The sequence below is a fragment of the Cervus canadensis genome, chromosome 10 (genome assembly GCF_019320065.1).
Source record: "Cervus canadensis isolate Bull #8, Minnesota chromosome 10, ASM1932006v1, whole genome shotgun sequence".
In the NCBI taxonomy this organism is placed as follows: Eukaryota; Metazoa; Chordata; class Mammalia; order Artiodactyla; family Cervidae; genus Cervus; species Cervus canadensis.
In genome coordinates, this window is record NC_057395.1 from 34108799 (window position 1) to 34128665 (window position 19867).

The 19867-nt window shown below is 38.6% G+C and overlaps 1 protein-coding gene across 1 annotated transcript in view; it reads left to right on the forward strand.

The window, feature by feature from the left end:
• The window catches only part of MRC1 (mannose receptor C-type 1), a 108725-nt gene that overhangs the window by 5782 nt on the left and 83076 nt on the right, over nucleotides 1-19867 (forward strand). Inside the window, exons 2-4 of the mRNA XM_043479583.1 lie at nucleotides 8086-8487; nucleotides 12421-12594; nucleotides 17284-17448. Coding sequence (XP_043335518.1) covers nucleotides 8086-8487; nucleotides 12421-12594; nucleotides 17284-17448 — 741 coding nt within the window. The remainder of the gene's footprint in view (nucleotides 1-8085; nucleotides 8488-12420; nucleotides 12595-17283; nucleotides 17449-19867) is intronic.

A 19867-nucleotide genomic window follows, 5' to 3' on the forward strand; every position in this document is an offset into this window, starting at 1 on the left:
GTCTCAGCTTCTTACCTACATGTTTTGCTTGTCTTGAAGTTGGCAGAGAGGCTGGGTTTTTGAGGTTGAAGGTTAGGAGAGAAAGGGAAGGATGGTGAATGAAGTGGCAGCTGGGAATGGAATCCAGGATATAGGTGTGGGGATCAGCAGGTGGCGGGAGAGCTCTGGAGATGGGAGTGAATGAATCCAGGAAGGGAGTAGGTATTCCTACCTTTGGGGAGGGAGGCAGGAAGTTGGCAGCGTTCCTTACTTGCTTCCAGACTCTGTTTTCTCCTTGCGGTCATGGTCCTTATTGCACCTCCCCCAGTGGCCTAATTGTTGCTGCTGTTGTTGTTTAGTCTCTAAGTCGTGTCCGACTCCTTTGTGACCCCGTGGACTGTAGCCCGCCAGGCTCCTCTGTCCATGGGGTTTCCCAGGCAAGAATACTGGAGTGAGTTGCCATTTCCTTCTCCAGTGGATCTACCCGACCCAGGGATCAAGCCTGTGTCTCCTGCATTGGCAGGCATATTCTTTACCACTGAGCCACTTGGGAATCCCCAATAGCCAAATGCGGTGACTTAAATTGGTAGGTTCTCTGGATATTTGATGAACGAATGAAGGATCTAAGAGGAAAATAAAATCATCTTCAATTTTTTCTTTATTCTTTTGTTCAGTATCGCTAATCGTGTGATCCTTAGTTTCCCCCTCTGCCCCCAGCAATAGTTACAGTTTGTGTGCGTGTGTGTCTGTGTGTGTATGGTAGTGATGGTTTAGTCCCTCAGTCGTGTCCGACTCTTTGTGACCTCATGGACTGTAGTTCACCAGGCTCCTCTGTCCATGCAGTTCTCCAGGCAAGAATATTGGAGTGGGTTGCCATTTCCTTCTCCAGGGGATCTTCACAACCTAGGGATTGAATCTGGGTCTCCTGCATTACAGATAGATTCTTTACAGACTGAGTCTCTAGGGAAGTCCTTGTGTATAGTAAGTGCATAATAAATATTTATTTTTAACTAATACATTTACAAAAATAAATATTTATTAGCTTAATTTCAGTTCTTTGGAGACACACTTGTGGGGTGTACCTTCACTTACAGGCTCTAATGAACAGATTCTTGGTTTGGTTGACTCAAGATGGTGACCTCAGACAATGACTTGACAATGACTTGACTTGACCTCTGACAATGACTTTTTTCCCAATCTTGGGAAAAACTGGCTGAGGAGGGGGCCGTGAGACCAGAGGGAGGCAGCTGGTCCAGGGTGGGTGAAGGAGCAAGTGAGCCCTGTGGGCAGATGAGCTCAGCCTTCCTGGGTACCCTGGGTGACAAGGTAGAATGTATGTCTCAGAATCATCCTTCCTTGGTGTAAGGATTAGGGCTGTTCATTCCTCCAATACCCACTGGTCACTAGTGAAGGGCTGCTCCTAGGAGGTGTTCATTCTCTGACCCTTCTGCTCTTTGCAGTGGGTGAAGGAGGCTCTGATGGTCAGAAAAATGTCCCCAGGCCCAGAGATGTGGGGCTTCCCCTGGGGAGTGGAGCTGGTGCTCACTGAAATAGCAAAAGGCAAGAGAAATAAATGGGTTTCTGGCAGCATCCACTACAAAATACCCATTTACTTTCCTCTTATCCAGTTTCCCTGTCTTCCACAAGTTATTAGCTTTTATGTTTTCATGTCAACATTTTATTTATTGATGGTGGGGAAAGCCTAGAGATGTATAAGGAAATACAGCCTATGATAGTTATATCTCTAAATTGTCACCTTTAATAACCTAACTTTCTTTGCCAGTAAATTTGGAAATTTGAACTTCCCTGGTAGCTCAGTTGGTAAAGAATCCTCATGCAATGCAGGAGACCCCAGTTTGATTCCTGGGTCAGGAAGATCCACTGGAGAAGGGAACGACTACCCACTCCAGTATTCTGGCCTGGAGAATTCCATGGACTATGTCCATGGGGTTGCAAAGAGTCGGACATGAGTAACTTTTACTTTCACTTTGGAAATTTAATGACTTGCTCAGTGTTATCATTTAAAACAGTTAAAATATGCTTAAAAAAACATTTGTACCCGTGATGTTGGATATCCAGGTTTTGACCATTTTTTTAAAATTGATTTTTCTTGAAATATAGTTGTTTTGCAATGTTGTGTTAGTTTCTGCTGTTACAGCAGAGTAGGCCAGCCATGCATATACATATATTCCCTCTTTTTTGGATTCCCTTTCTATTTAGGTCACCACGGAGAATTGAGTAAAGTTCCCTAAGCTATATAATAGGTTCTCATAAGTTAGCTATTTTGTACACAGTAGAGTATACATGTCAATCCCAGTCTCCCCATTCATCCCACCCACCCTCCCTTTCCCATGCTGGTGTCCGTACGTTTGTTCTCTACATCTTTGTCTCTGTTTTGTACATAAAATAATCTATACCATTTTTTCTAGATTTCACATATATGCATTAACATACAATATTTGGTTTTTTCTTTATGACTTACTTCACTCTGTATGATAGTCTCTAGGTCTATCCTCATTGGCTCAGATGGTAAAGAATCTGCCTGCAATTCAGGAGACCCAGGTTTGATCCCTGGGTTGGGAAGATCCTCTGGAGAAGGGAATGGCAACCCACTGCAGTATTCTTGCCTGAAGAATTCTGTGGACAGAGGCTATAGTCCATGGGGTCACAAAGAGTTGGACATGACTGAGCAACTAACACTTTCACAGGCCCACCCACATCTCCACAAATGACCCAACTTCATTCCTTTTTATGGCCAGACTTCAGCCATTTTTAACCTGAGACATTGCGTGGAAACTTCTTTGCTAAATGCATTTTGACTTTTTATATTTCTCCCCTTGAAATGTGGGCTCTGTGTATCAGGGAACTTGTTTCTAGTTTGTCTTTGCATTATCACCAGCAGGGTGCCTGGTATCTATTTGTTGAAAAATAAGAGATTAGTAAGACTGAGTTAAGATGGATGGCTAGTCTCATTGATTCGGTAAATACATTTCTGATGTATAAGTACCATCTATTCTCATTTGTTTAGCTTTGCAATATTTCTGTTACAAAAACATAGTATAGACAACAAAAACTGAATGTCTATCCAAATAAAACATTGGTCTGTTTCATAGTGACAAAAACGCCATAAGCTGTCTTTTGGTCAAGGTCTTGAGTCACTTTCAGAGGAAGACTGATGACATTTTAAATCAGAGACATTGCACAGAGACAGTGATACAAGCAAAACTCATATGTTGACGCGTCAAGGAGAGGAATAACATATGAACACAGGATCATAAAGCGATAATTTTACATTTCCTCATATTGTCTGGCAGAAGCAATATCAAACTTGCACTGCTTCCTAGTGTCCAAGATAAATAAAGGAAACAAGAAGAGATAAGTTTGTATTGAAATAGAAGCTTTTCATTTGCAAGTACTTCTGTTATAAATATAAACATTTATAAATTGCTCTTTGGGAAAAATAAACTTTCAGGGTAAAAAGTCGTATGAAATAGATCCATCATCTTGAATCAAGCATTAAATAAAAGAAAGTACCTGGGTTAATAGTCAGGAGATGCTTCAAATTTAATAACTATTCCTTTATTCATTCAACAAATACTTGTTGAGGGACTATTAGGCTCTAAAAAGAGAGAATATGGTGCTGGATTGGAAAGATAAGTCTTTCTACTCAGGGAATTTACATTCCAGTAGGGACACAAACAAAACATAAATAAACAAACTTTTAAAAGTATATATTTTAAGGTGGTTATTAATATTATATAGAAAATAAAAGAGTTAAATTAGAGTTGTTAGATCACTAAGGAGTTGGCAATTGAGTTGGAACCTTAATGAGTGTCTCAAGAAGAGGGAACTTGAAATATGGAGTCTGTAAAGTGAAAATGAGCTTCAAGTTTTTGAGGAACAGAAAGGCTTTGTGGCTGGGAGGTGGTGAGTGAGAGCAAGGGTGGGGGGAGGCGAGAGTAGGAGCAGCTTCCCTGGATGGTGTCACATCTAGTGAGCTGTGACATGGGGACTGGACGGTTCTGTTCCTGTGTGTGCAGTGGTCCTCATGAAGCGTTTACACTTGGGAAGAGATATGGTGAAAAACAAAGTCTCTTCCATCCTGGAAAACCTCTCCCCAAAAGTAAAAGAAAAAGAAAATAATTTTATTATTGAATAAGTATTCAAGCAGAATGTGACATGTATTGGCAGTCTACTAAAGAGACTGCAGAAACAGAGAAACTTGACCCTTTTATATGGCCAAGTAGAAACATTTCATGGCATCAAGCAGGTTTTGCAGTCTGGGGTCAGGTGACGTGTTAAGCCTGTCTCACCCAGGAAACTGGGAGATCAGGCATTATCTCTAATGATTCCATTTCGAACAGAGGAAAATCAGATCAAGACCATGGTGGCTCGGTCTGGGGTATGGTAGTGGAGATATAGAGAAAAGACTGGATTAGGGAATACGTATTAGTTGGGTTCTCCAGAGAAACAGAACCAATAGAATGTGTATGTGTGTGTCTACCTCTGCCCCTCTCTCTGTCTACATACCTATCTCTCTACCTGTCATCTATCAATATTTTTTGAGAGAGATTTATTTTAAGAAGTTGCCTCATGCAGTTGTGGATGCTGACAAGTCCAAGATCTACAGGGGTAGGTTGGCGTGTTGGTAACTCAAGAAAGAGTGGATATTGAAGTTTGGGTCCAAAGATAGTCTAGAGATAGAATTTCTACTTCTCTGGGGGATGTCAGCCTGTTTTCTCTGAAGGTCTTCAGCTGATTAAGTGAGGCCCACCCACAGTATGGGGTATAATCTGCTTTACTAAAAGTCTACTGATTTAAATGTTGATCTTATCTAAAACAAGAACAAAAACCAAAAAGCTTCCGCAAACAACCTTTATAGCAACATCCAGACAGGTGTTTGACCAATTATTTTGATCCTATGACCCAGCCAATTTGACACATAAAAGTAACCACAGTGGTACATTTTTGGAGGGGGCCAACAGATCATAATTTTGTCCTAGACAGTTAAGGAAAGCTGAGAATCTAGATGACTCCTAGGTCTTTGGCTTATAGATCTAGGTGGATGATGGTGCCATTAATAAAAAAGAATATTGCGTGTTTGCTCATGAAACGCCATCATAGTTAAAGTTAAGATGGAACTACAGATGAAAATTAAATACATGAAATAAAACTCAAGGAAGTATAAAAACCTCTGAAAGAGGAATGCTATTCTTGCATAAAGACTTCTAAACACCTTACCTTAAATGGGTGGTTACCAGCTGGTTGGTTGACTGAATTTAGACGGTAAGTGTTGGCCACTCAACAATACAATCAAATGACTGAAGTAGAAGGTGGAAGATAGATTCCGTCAGGATGGTACTAAGCAAAACTATGTGTAATGTGGAAGACAAGTCTAGAGAAGAAAATAATAGGTGCAATGGCCAACATGTAAAGGTCAATATAGATGAGTCTACAAATATCTATGGCAACATTTTCATAGTTCAGTACCCTTTTAGCCAGACATAAATTTGTGTATGGTACATTATCCATTTAAAGAACATTTTATCTTCCTATTTCCTGGGTTTTACTGTGAGCAAAACACAATATTATTAAAACTTTAATTGTATTACCAATGCACAAAGTTACTCATGTTGCCACACAAAGATCAAGCTTGGGAAGGACTTCAGTTAGATGGGAGGGAGATTGCGTTGACACGACATGTTCTGTTGACAGACATCAACTCCAAATATGCCAACAGAAGCAGATGTTCTGAATTCAGGCTCTAGTGAGTCCCGATTCCAAGAAGTGGAACCGGCAGACATGTGGAACCCAGCCAAGGAATCTAGGCAGAGGTTCAAAGTAGCTCTGAATTAGGAACCCAGGCAAGACAGAGGTAGGAGGACTCTACCAAGTGTAGACAAGAGCAGATATGGCAAGAGAACATAATCTTTTGAGGCAAAGATCCATTATGACATCAAAGTTGATGGTCCAAGACTGATCTCAGAGTGCAAGTGTTGCCAAGCCCACAGGGGTGTTGAGGACAGTAAATAGAATTTGGCTTGTGAAAGTGCTTTGTAAACAGCAAAGGGCTCTCTTAGTGATACTGTGATTATTTGATAGTGTCACTGGGATGACCTGATTAAAATTGGAGTTGACTGATGTAAACTAGTGTATAGAGGATGGATAAACAATAGGTCCTTCTATATAGCAGAGGGAACTATATTCAATATCCTGGGATAAACCATAATGGAAAAGAATGTAAAAAAGAATATATGCATGTATAACTGAATCACTTTGTTATAGCAGAAATTAACACAACATTGTAAATCTATTTGTTGTTCAGTTGCTAAGTTATGTCTGATTCTTTGTGACCCATGGACTGCAGCATGCCAGGCTTCCCTGTAAATCAACTTATACTTCAAAGAATGAAAAAAATAAAGTTGAAATCAAATGTAAAAAAAAAAGAAAAACAAGCTCATTTAGCCAAACCTTCAAACATCTGTAATACTACACTAGGTCACTTTGAAAGAAGCTCTTAAATAGAAGGAATTTACTCAAACTTCACAAAAAGTGTTTAATTTATATTTGTGCCCCCCCCAAATAGTCAATTCCTTTCATTTGTCTATTAAAAAATAGACAAAAAAGAAAACCTTTACATGATTAAACTTGAACTCAATTGTGATTTAAAGGACAAAAATGTGCTTACTCGCTCCTTTTATTCTTTTCTTTTTTGGCAAGAGGAAGTTGAGTTTTGCCAGCTGGCAGCTATGTACTATACGAATAAACCATGTATACACATTGATTTCAAGTACCAGCCCCAAATTACAGGCATAAAAAAACACTGTTATTTGTAAAGTTACTCTTATAAATATTACCTTAAACGATATAAAAACTTTATGTGCTCAACCTTTACTGCAAACTTCACAAGTCATTACACTTTTCAAGTGCATTTTGGATCATTTTTTAATACAAAGGTCAAGATGAATATGCCAATGAAATGACAGATACTGGATGTCTGAGTTGCCCACTTTGGGTGGGAAACATAACAAAAAATTTCTCTAGTTGCCCAGACCTGGGCTACCCAGCAGACTCTTAGCTCACAGATGTGCTGGCCATTAAACGAAGGTAAAAATTCCTAAAATAAAATTGTTTTTCTAGACACAAGAAGCCTTCCCAATGTTATAATTAAAATAATTGTGTATAGGTTTCATCTGTCTCAAAGAGGCTAAGGATAGTCAGACTTCAAAATTCTATTCTAGGACACAGAAATATTTAGTTTTATACTTTATTGTATTCATCTCCAAATTTGTTTTTCTCACACGAGTATTATTTCTTCTTCTATTACCTATCTTTTATGTTTGTGCATGCTTGTATTTGTGCTTAATTGTGTCCAACTCTTTGCAACCCCATGAACTGTAGCCCGCCAGGCTCCTCTGTCTGTGGAATTCTCTGGGCAAGAATACTGGAGTGGGTTGCCATTTCCTTCTCCAGGGGATCTTCCCGACTCAGGGATCAAACCCGTGTCTCTTGCATCTCCTGCATTGGCAGGCAGAGTCTTCACCGTTGCACCACCTGGGAAGCCCTCTTTTATGTTTACTTCACTACAATTCATGTGCATTTAAAGCATTTGAGCCTTTTCATAAGGTTCCTTGTCCAAACTAGGACATCTTGAAGATTTCCAGTCAATTACTGGCAGCTGGCAGCCATGTACTCCTGAGAGAGGACCCTCAACCCAGTCTTGGCAGCTTCAGGGACCCCTCTGGAGGAGCTAAGTTGGCCCAGGCAGAGTCAATTTCATCTTTTTTTCCTGTGATCATAGGTCTTTAAAGGGAAATGGAAAAATTGAGAACTTATTTTTCTTTAACTTTTTATTTTATAGCTAATAAACAATGTTGTGATAGTTTCCGGCGGACAGCAAAAGGACTTAGCCACACATATACATGTATCCATTCTCTCCCAAACTCCCCCTCCCTCCAGGCTGCCATATAACATTGAGCAGAGTTCCCTGTGCTATGCAGTAGGTCCTTGTTGGTTATCTATTTAACATTGAGAACTTTTGACCTAAAATACTGCCTTTATCCTATGTATCCACTTAAACATCCTTTTTTTTTTTTTTTTTAACAGACACTAGGCAATTTTTAATATACAATGAAGATCACAAGCGTTGTGTGGAAGCATTAAGTCCCAGTGCAGTCCAAACTGCAGTTTGCAACCCAAACAACGAAGCTCAGAAATTCCGATGGGTGTCTGAATCCCGGATCATGAGTGTTGCACTTAAATTATGCTTAGGGGTGCCATCAAAAACTGATTGGGTTCCTGTCACTCTGTTTGCCTGTGACTCCAAGAGTGAATTTCAGAAATGGGAGTGCAAAAATGACACGCTCTTAGGAATCAAGGGAGAAGATTTATTTTTTAACTATGGCAACAGACAAGAAAAGAACATTATGCTTTACAAGGGATCGGGTTTATGGAGCAGATGGAAGGTTTATGGAACCACTGATGATCTATGCTCTAGAGGTTATGAAGGTAAGAAGCTTGGAATTTTTTTTCTTTTGTCTTTCTGTCCATTTTTTCTCATCCTCTTATTTGAAAACTAATTCAAGAAAATAAGCATATTCTTGTTCAGTCTGTACTAGAAATATTGTTTACTTTTGAATTTGGAATGATTGTGTGTTCTGTGAGTGAATAAATGCAGTTAAAAAGTCCTGAGTGATACTTTAGCTATTTGTGATTAATGGGAAGACATTTCTTTTAACTTTTGCTAAAATTTTTCCTAACAACTATTACTGTTTTTGGAAATTACTTTCCACTGTCATCTTTAATTCAGAGTCTTGCATTTAACACTGTGTGATTGTCATGATAAATGAATTTAACCAAATGTTTCATTTCCTTTGGTTTAAGTCATCTCTAAACAAATGATCCATGGAAAAACATTTTTTAATAACTCAGATTGCATAAAATCTTGACATTGACAGTTTGGGTTTCTAAATGTTTCTAATTTATTTGTTACCTTATGGGTATTTAGAAACATTATATAATAATCAGAAAATTAACAAAGCTGAAGAATTAGCTTGTAAATTAACCTTTACCATGTTTAGTCTGCTATTTTAGAAAGTGACAGCACCAGTGGGGCAGAAAATAACTTTATATGTAGTGGGTTCCATTAGCTCTTCAAGGTGAAATAAAATCAGAGTATCTAGTCTTCTCTCATCTAGGCCAAATTTCATTTTCTGGCATCTGCACAGAAAAAAATAAAACAAAAAGAACTTGAAACACTTTACAAAGGCCTCTTGAGTCAGATGAAGTTGTAGCCACATTCTAGGATGGGTCATTTGGTTGTTGTGCAGTGGTATCTAGAACATCCTCAAGGTCAGAGAAAGAGTTTGCCTTTTGGGACAAGAGATTAACCTGTTTCCAAAGTTACTATGTTACTGAGGCTGCAAAGTTTGGTTGAACTTGTCTGATGGCAGCTATGCAGAGCATCTGAGTTCAGCTCTTTGCAAGACGATTTATCAGCTTTCCATTTTCCTTCTATGTTCTATAAAGAGAAAAACAAAGTAGGAATTAAAGAGGAGTGAGGAGGAGGGCTCAGAAAAAAGTTATCCTGAGGTCTTAATCAAAAATAATGTAAATTTAGAAATTATATGAGAGACTACCAAAGTAGCATAGCATTTCAAGAGAAACTTGATGGAATGTTGTAGGGCAGGACAAAGGTGAACTAAACTTGACTGAGTCAAATTCCACAGATGGGACAGTAGTTCTAATTGAGGAATTCAACACAAGGAAGTTTGGTGCTGAAAGATGGGAGTTCTCATTTTATTTTAAAAGATATCACTGAAGTCCTATAATCCCTTTCCCACTCCCTGCCCACACTTTCTGATCTTCTGTTTGAAAAATAGGCATAGGATTTAAGACAGTGGTTCTCAAATTTTAACATGATTAAGAAACATTTGGAGAACTTGTTAAAAATACAGATCCCAAGGTCCTCCCCTACTAGATTTCAAATTAGCATATTGGGGGAAGGGCCTAGGGATCTATTGAATTATTTTTATGAACACCTGAGTAGTTGGATGCAAATAGTCCCTTGACCACATGTAGCATACTCCCTAACTCTCTCCCAGGACTTAAGGTATTCCTGCTAGATGATCTAGCCTTTCAGAGAGATCTTGGAATTGATTCATTGGAATATATGTTAAAAGTAAAGACAAGGCAGAGAGGATGTATGGAGATTCTTTGTCTCTCTACAAAAGATTTGGGGAGGAATACTGTCTGAGACCAAAGATTTAATTTTGAGTAATAGATTTTGTAGACTTGAAAGCATCTGAGGATTGTCTGGAATGGTGGACCACAAGAGGAAGAGGCAATAAGTGCTCTGTCATGATTTGTTAGTGAAGTTGGCTTCATCAGTGCTTTGTTTTTTTTTTTTTAAACATTTATTTATTTGGCTATCTCCAGGTCTCTGTTGTGGCACGTGGGATCTAGTTCCCTGACCAGGGATAGAACCCAGGTCCTCTGCATTGGGAGCTGGGTATCTTACCCACTGGACCACTAGGGAAGTCCCCAATGCTTTGTTTAATAAATCAAGTTAGGGACTAGTGGAAGACACTGCACTTCCACTGCAGGGAGTGTGGGTTCAATCCCTGGTCAGGGAACTAAGATCAGCATGCCCTGTGGTATGGCCAAAATTTTTAATAAAATAAATAAATATATTGAATTAGTCCTTAAAAAGCCACTTTTGATTGGAATTTATAAGTTGAGCTCTGAAAATTCCTTCGCTACTTTAATAAGCAGTGAGACTAGCCCCAGGTAGTCTTTATCAGGTTTACTTCATACAAAAGAACAATGGCATAATTATTACAAATACAGCATATGTTTATGCAATCTGTGATTTGGAAAAATAGTCCTATAACTTAGTGGAACCAAATTTAGGATCACATTTTAAACTTATTAACAGCTAGTGGCTCAGACAGTAAAGCGTCTGCCTACAATGTGGGAGACCTGGGTTCGATCCCTGGGTCGGGAAGATCCCCTGGAGAAGAAATGGCAACCCACTCCAGTACTCTTGCCTGGAGAAGCCCATGGATGGAGGAGCCTGGTCGGCTACAGTCCATGGGATCGCAAAGAGTCGGACACGACTGTGCAACTTCACTTTCACTTTTCAATTGGGAAAAAAGTAATTTTGAGGGAATTGAAAATAAACCTAGATTTTAAGGTAGACTGGATAAGTATGAATAAAAGAAAAGGAAAAGAGGTAAGTCATTTATTTTTGTCATGATCTTTATGTACATTGGGATTCCCTGATAGCTCAGTTGGTAAAGAATCCACCTGCAATGCAGGAGATCCTGGTTTGATTCCTGGGTTGGGAAGATCTGCTGGAGAAGGGATAGGCTACCCACTCCATATTCTGGCCTGGAGAATTCCATGGACTGTATAGTCCATGGGGTCACAAACAGTTGGACACGACTGAGTGGCTTTCACTTCACTTTACTTACGTACATTAGGTGCCATGCTATGTGTTTTACAACTGTTATATTATCTAAATAACTTTTAAGATGTCTTTAAAGAACTTTTTAAAGTCATAGATCTATGAAACAATTAGGAAAAGAGTATTCTCATCTAGAAAAAATTCTGAATATCAACTGGTCACAAGAGACTAAGTATTTCAGTATAAAAGATTATCATCTCCCAGAGATAATCTGAACATACTGGAGAATTTAACCACCTGAGTGGTTTGGTTCTTAATGGAGATGTGACTTTCTCTAATCCTTTTGGCTTAAGCCAAACTATAATCCACAATGGTTCTATATTTGTTTCAACTTCCTTTTCTAGGTAAACCTAGAGCTTCCCATTTTGATCTGTTTGGACTCTTTTTTTATTTTTGAAAAAGATAAATATTGATGATAGATAGTATCTAATGGTTTTGAGTTCTTTTTTTCATCATGTGAATCAGAGATTTACATGAGAATTCCTACCCTTTCTTGGCCATTGTTGAGGGACTCGAGCAGAGTGTGTCTTGATAGGAGTGGTTGGAGGGGACTGAAGTTTTGACTGTGTGTTTGGGTTCCACAGTTATAAGGTTATTTTTCAATCTAGAGATTCAATAATTCTCCAATTTCAACCAAGAGGAAGGATAGCCTTTTCTTTATTTGGCGGAAAGGCAGAAGTTAAAGTTGGCAGTAGAGCTGTCTACTTTCGGCTTGTGAGAGCAAAGAGGAAAACCTGTTGCCAAAGACAGCAGAACAGAAGTGGTGCTAGAGTTGTTCCTGAGGACACACTACTGCATGAACTCAGCAAAAGACAGGGGTCAAGAGGGAACAGAAATACAGAGGAATTCCCTGTGTGGGGCCTGAGGTGTCATCAGAGGAGTAAGACCAGTTCTTGCAGAAACCTTCTGATTGGGAAGTCAGCATTCAGGAGATTCACATCCTTTCTAAGTGCAAGTTGGTGTGTGTCTTCTAGCCATGTACACACTCCGGGGCAATGCCAACGGGGCAACCTGTGCGTTTCCATTCAAGTTTGAAAACAAGTGGTACGGGGAGTGCACAACGGCTGGACGATCAGACGGCTGGCTGTGGTGTGGAACCACTACGGATTATGACACGGATAGGCTCTTTGGATATTGTCCATTGAAGTGTAAGTAACTGTAAGACAATTTTGGCATGTTTAATATGGCAACCTGATGATGAGACCTTGTATATATCTAGAACATTTTTTTCCTTTATGTGATTTCTCATTTGTTATCTCAGATCATACACCAGCACAACCCTGTCCAGATGTCACTGTCCCCATTTTCTAATGGAGGGAGCGATCTGTATTGGTTAAAGACCACAGCCCACATCTTCTGACTCATCCCTGGGCTGCATCAAATGACCCCTTTATTTTCACTAAATACTTCTTCTCTTCAAATTCCACTGTTGCTGTCAGTTATTTTCTAAGACTTTAGGGCAAATTATACTGTATGTGATACAGTATATACTTAATACCAGAGGTAGTCCTCCCATTTTCCAACCCCTCAATGGTTTACCTTTACTAAACTATAGATCAAAAATAAAATTTAAGCAGTGCTACCGCATGAAGTTTGATAGAGAGATGTAAGGGACGCCTGAATTTTGTGTCAAGGTAATGAAAAGGGTTCCTTACTGTGAAAATGATAGTAATGCTACTCTTCTTAAATTCCATTTAAGAAGAGTTATCATTTAATTTAACATAGTTTCAATGGAAGTGAGTTATGTCTATGCTTGAAGGGGTTCTAAAATGAAAATATTTGTCTTATTGGAATGATGCAAAATAAGTTGCACTGTGTTATATTGACAGGAGGGACCATGAAAATGCTTGGTGTCCTTACCATGCCCAAGAATCTGTTAAGAAGCAGGGCAGCGGGAGTTCCCTGGTAGTCCATTGGTTAAGATTCTGCGCTTCCACTGCAGGGGGCATGGGTTCCGTTCTTGGTTGGGGAACTAAGATTCCATATACCACGCCATTCAGCCAAAAAACAAAAAAAGAAAAACAGGGCAGCAGATTTTGAGTGGGGTGGAGGAGGGCATTTGTGTCAGAAGGCAGAGAGGGGGCTGAAGAAGGCAGAGAAGCAAGAGTTCTTTGCTTCCCTTTCTGTTACACCTCTTGCCGCCAGGTCCTCTCATCATTTTCTTCCCCCTGAACTTCTTACTCTTGCTAATTCAGATTCTATGGATCAGAGCTCCTGTTTTCTGCTCTCCTGCCAAGGGCTGGGTGCAGGGGCAGAGCCTCAGAGGCAGTCTGGGATGTTGTGAGACCATCTGCATGGCAAGAGTGTTGCTTACCACTAAACTTTCAGGACTACACATCCACCTACCATCACAATATTCCAAGGATTATTGTGGAAAAAAAAAAACAACAGTCCAGTTTACAAAAGTATCTTAGTTTGTAAAGCCAAACTTCAAGAGTCATGCTTATTTTACCTCTTTTGATTTTTAATTCCTAAAAATCACACTAGAAATTAATTTGATTTCTCAGCCCCTTAGATTATTGTAATTCTCCTCTGGGTACAGTCCCTCTCTTCTGGTTGAATACACACAAAAACTCACAGTCTTCCTGTGTTCATAGTGGAACCACTCTCCCATTCTTGGGTAAGGTAAGTGCATTTCTCTTTTATGATAACCTTTATTTATTTAATTTTTTTAAAAGATGTTTTTAAAAAAAAATGTTTTTACATGGACCATTTTTTAAAAGTCTTTATTGAATTTGTTACAATATTGCTTCTGTTTTACATTTTGATTTTTTTTTTTGGTTACAAAGCGTGTGGGATCTTAGCTTCCCAATCAGGGATTGAACCCACACTCCCTGCATTGGAAGACAAAAATCTTAACCACTGTATTCCCAAGGAATTCCCCTATAACTAAAGGTTTGATTCCCATGAAAGTTGATTGATGTCTGATCTCTGTATTAGAAGATTTGCTGTCTAAACAAAATTTAACCTTTCCCCCACATGAGATAAAGCAGTATTTGTTTTCCAGTTATGGAGGAACATCTTTGTCCTAGACTTTGCAGGAATAGTATTTTCTAAATCTGTTATCATGTAGTGTCTTGGGGCTACAAATCTCATGGGTCCAGCTATAATATCTTACACAGTGTTGACAGAGGTGTTGTTGGTTGCATGTGTGATTTAATGAATCATTAAATGGAAGACAAATGGCTAGCCAGTAATCATTAAAAAAAAAACAAAAAACGGAAACTCACCACCTTGGCTAGACATGTATTGGAGGGATAAACTGAGTATCTTCTAGAATAAGTTTTTAGTCTCATTGATTCCAATTTATGTCTTCCAAAGCAAATTATATATTTTTTCCAGTTAACTATAAAAGAGAAATTACTGTAGAAATTTAAAACACTTCTGATTTCAGCATGCGTTATGATTTTAAAGGACCTTTTATACAATTTATGCCTTTCTTAAAGAGTTTTGCAATTTCCCAAACTATTTCATTGTCCTTGCTTTGCGTTTCTTTCAAAAGAGCATTTATTTTATGTTAGCCTTCAACTAGCAGATTTAATCCAGGAAGATGAGGTCCCAGCTATTGACCTAGTGACATTTCATATATGCTCTTCATTGTCCTTTTTATTGCTTATGGTAATGTTTTCCTTCTATTTAGACATTTATTGTCAAGTATCAGGGCAACAGGAAAAGGAAAAGCCCCCTTTCTCTCAGTTCCTCATAGCTTGCAATTTTAGCTTTCAGTATCTGTTATGCTGGTTTACTGTGGGAATTTGCATAATTTGGGGAGATACAGGGTCAGCTAACCTATGCGTTCATTGAGAAATAAGTTTTAGTTCCTTGATTTAAAATGAAAAATATTCTTTCTTTAAATGAAGAGAAGAGTCTTGTATTTTTTCTTTGCTCATTTATATCCCTTTTTTTCATTTCTAAATAAGAAAATCATCCCCCCCTTTTTTATATTTCACACTTTCTACCACAATACAAGCCAAACCTCCAAATTTCTAAAAATACTTATTTAAAATAGCTTCCTCTTCAAATAAACCTCAAATCAGTCTCGTTTGAATGATCTCACTTACATGGAGAAAGTTCCATTTGCACATTAAACTAGTAATATCTCAGATTACATTAAGTTAAATTTAACATTACTAACTCAAATTTATTTTTATATAAAAATATAATGATTTTATAGTTAAAACATCTTAGAAATGTCTCTGCTGTTGCCCAGATGAACTGTTGACATATTTATCTTCTTCTTTGGTGTTTCATGGAACTTAAATTTCATATCATAGTGTGTGGTAAGTGTATGAAAAAGGTCACTTCCTTGTCAGATACAAAGAATTGCAATTATATGCATATATGAAGTGTAGTCTATATGTGTATGTAGAGAGTAAGTTTTATGCATATATAGTGTAGACTGTATGTGTATATATGATGTTGGCTATATGCATATGAATACTATAGGCTCTATACACATGGAAAACTGTCCAGTTTCTTAGCAAATTGAATACTTCTCAGAAAATCTGAGAAGTTACATAATTTTTCTCTCTTCCTTACAAATAAATGAAAGGGTTATGACTTTATATGACTTGTAAGTAGAATTTTATATTACTAAAAAGACGAAAGAGAAGTTTTTATAACCCAAATCACATAAAAATATTTCAATTGTTGACTCATTTCTCAAACATCTTATATGCAAAATGCTATCAATAATGCTTATTCATCAATGTTATTGGCCTTTCCTATAATATAGCCAAGTTTATAGAATATATTGGGAAGTGTAAAGTAGCAAAGGAAAAAATAAGGTGAAAATTAAAAAATTATTTTACTCTGAAGGAAAAAAATTAACTATAAGCTCTTACTGAGAGGCACCAACATGTAATATTCTGTTTCCCTCATAGCTCAGTCGGTAAAGAATCTGCCAGCAATGCAGGAAACCAGGTTCAATTCCTGGGTCAGGAAGATCCCCTGGAGAAGGAAATGTCAACCCACTCCAGTGTTCTTGCCTGGAGAATCCCATGGACAGAGGAGCCTAGTGGGCTACAGTCCATGGGGTCTCAAGAGTTGGACACAACTTAGCAACTAAACTACCACAACATGTAATATATTCTAGAGATAAGAAAATGAGCCTCCAGAAGCTATTGATTTAATTAAAGATCAAATCACGAGTGAGTGACAGAGCCTGGAGGCAAGTTCTGGTCAGTCTGTGGAATCCATGGCCTTTGCCTGTAATGCCTGTGTCTTTGGTCTAAAAAGACCGAACTAGAATGTGCAGGTGACATATACATTGATGCAAGAAGACGTATTTATTTTCTCTTCTCTTTCTTGTTTTTCTAGATTAAGGAAGTTGGGCTGTTATCTCTATTCTTTTTTTTTTTTAAAGAACCACGCATTTATTTGGCTACACCACATCTTAGTTGCGGCATGCAGGATCTAGTTCCTGACCAGGGCTTGAACCCAACCGAGTCCAAGTCCCTTGCCCTGGAAGTGAGTCCCTTCGCCACTAGATCACCAGGGAAGTCCCTGTTATCACTGTTCTAATCTTTGTATTTGCCTCACTTCTCAACTCATCTGATCTCTAACGTTCTAATGGAAAAACAGACAAATATCTTTCCTTTCTTTGTTAAGGCACATGAAAGAAATGGAATGTGATAGATCTTTGGAAAATTCCCCTTCTTCATTTCAGGAGTCAAGACAATTTCATAGTCACTTTAAACCTAAGTAAAAGAAAGAATAAAAGGAAAAGAAATACAATGTTTTAGGCATTAGTACTACCAAGATTGTTTAAAAAATATTGTTCACTGAAAATCCTTTCCCTGGGTAATGTAATCAATTCCTTTTGGCTTCTTTTGCAGTTGAAGGCAGTGAAAGCTTATGGACTAAGGATCCATTGACCAGCATTTACTATCAGATAAATTCCGAAGCTGCTTTAACTTGGCACCAGGCGAGGAAGAGCTGCCAACAACAGGATGCCGAACTCTTGAGCATCACAGAGATACATGAGCAGACATACCTGACAGGTAATGATGTGACATGAAAACAGAGTTGTGAGGTCATGACTGTTGTCTTTCTTTTTTTTTTTTTTTTTGACTGTTGTCTTTCTATGCGTGCATGCAGGCTCAGTCACTCAGCTGTGTCCAACTCTTTGCGACACCGTGGACTGCCAGACTCCTCTGTCCTTGGAATTTTCCAGGCAAGAATACTGGAGTGGGTTGCAGTTTAACTTAAAAGCAGAGAGCACAAGTAATTATAGATATCATGATAGAGTCAGTCCTAAACAGATGGTGCAGAGGGCATGACAAATGTGAACCCTGTAAGAGACACCTGAAATGACAAATAGGTTTTGTCTCATGAGCCAACTTTCTTTTTTTATTATTTATTTTTTAATTGAAGGATAATTGCTTTACATAATTTTGTTGCTTTCTGTCAAACATCAACGTGAATCAGCTATAGGTATACATATGTCCCCTCTCTCTTGAATGTAGCCAACTTTCTTTTATTAGTTGTGACTAGAACCTGTGCTGAGAAGGATTCTGAGGATTAATCTGGGCTCAGAGTAGAAGATGCCACGATCAATTAGTGATGTTTTAGACACAAGACACGGGTGCCAGACTGGTCAGGTATTCTAGGCCTAGCCTCAAGTCAGTGGTTTTCCATTAGCATTGGAGAATTTACTTCCACCACAAACAGGGACAAGAGCTGGTTTTTTTTTTTTTTTTTTGTCCTCCTGGCTCTCAAATTCCCAGACTACTGGTTTTCAGGTCTTACTGATACTATTTCTACATTTCTTTTTTTTTTTTTAGCATTTGTTCATATGTGAAAATGAAAAGAATTAGTGTTTGCTTGAGATGAGAGGTTCTGTTTTAGCTTCTGTAATCCACGCTTGGGGAACAGAGAGATCAGGACCAGAAATAAGTATGAGATTAAGAGCTTCTGCATATGACTAAGAGAATCTGCGTATGATTCTAGAGCATTTCCTGCCCTGGAATCGCTCCTCCCATTCACCTTGACTCTGCTTCTAGCTTAATCTCTCTCTGTTCCAGTGACCACCATGTTGAAAAAACTCTTAGTGGCTTCACGTTTCTTATCAAATAATTAACAACACATCTTTGCCTGACTTCCAAGGGCTGTCATCTGTCCACTGAATGCTGCTTCCCTTTGTGCTTTTCACAGTCTTGACAAAAGAAAAGTTTTGGGCTTCTCATCTAATGTCTCATACTTTCTCACCTCCACATCTGTTTCCATGGCATTTTTTGTACCTGGCATTCCCCACATGTTATCCAGTTGAAATGCAGTCTTCTCCCATTCTGTCTGCATTTCTCTTATTTGTTTAGCAGTTTTGTAAAAGTTACTTGTATATGTTCTACTTCCCCTACTAAATTATATATACATTCATTTTAAATTATAAATAAATTATATATACATTCATTCTACAAGATGGTGGTATCTGTGCATGGGGCACTGTTCTAGGTCTTAGGGACGTAATGATACCAAAGCCAGTCATGTCCTATCCACATGGAGCTTAAAGTTCAATGGGGAAAACACATAAGAAAACAAACAAATAAATACAAATTATCATTAAATGCCATGGAAAGAGCGAACTGAATCCTGTGTAGAAAAAGTATTGGAGGGGCAGACAGCTGAAAGTGAGGGATGCCTTATGAATAGGTATGTCCCCACCCCCAGAGAGATTCACAGCAGAACCTTCCAAGGAAGACAGTATCGAAGAATACTTGCTAACTGACAAATGAGGACGCAACACAAGAAAAGCAATTATTTAGAAATTCAGCCTCACATTTTTGGACCAGTGGTCAGTTTATGGCAAGAAGACAGTGGTTCTTAAGTGTGAAGTTGCTTATCCATCCCTAGGGAATTTTGTTAAAATGAAGCTGCCTGCGTGCAAACCCCAGAGACTGTAGATTAGTAGGTGTAATGTGGGAGCCCAGGAATCTGCATATGATCAATTTTCCAGGTGATTCTGATTCAAGTGGATGAGGACCACACTTGGTAAAACACTATATTCAGTACCTGCTGTGTAAAAAACACCTACCGATTCCATCTGCCTGGACAGCAGGCAGCAGAGCTCAGAGGTATAGGGCAAAGACTTAGGAGCCTGACTGCCTGGCCTCTGATCTGTGAAGCTGGGGGACCTTGGGGGTAATACCTGAGGCTTCTATGCTGCAGTGACATCATCTGTTAAGGGAGAAAGTGTGTGTTACCTGGTATGGGGGACAGAGTTGTCCCCAGCCTTACCTCATTATCTAGGACTTTGCTTTCTCCAACTCTTTCTGGATGATACCTCCATCAACTGAAACACATTTCTTCTATAAGTTACTGTTTTTAAACTGAATTTGAAGATGTTGATTGCATCCTATTTTAGGTAGAAAAAAATGTAACATGCATTATATTAGCACAACTTTGTGAAATATACAAGGCATT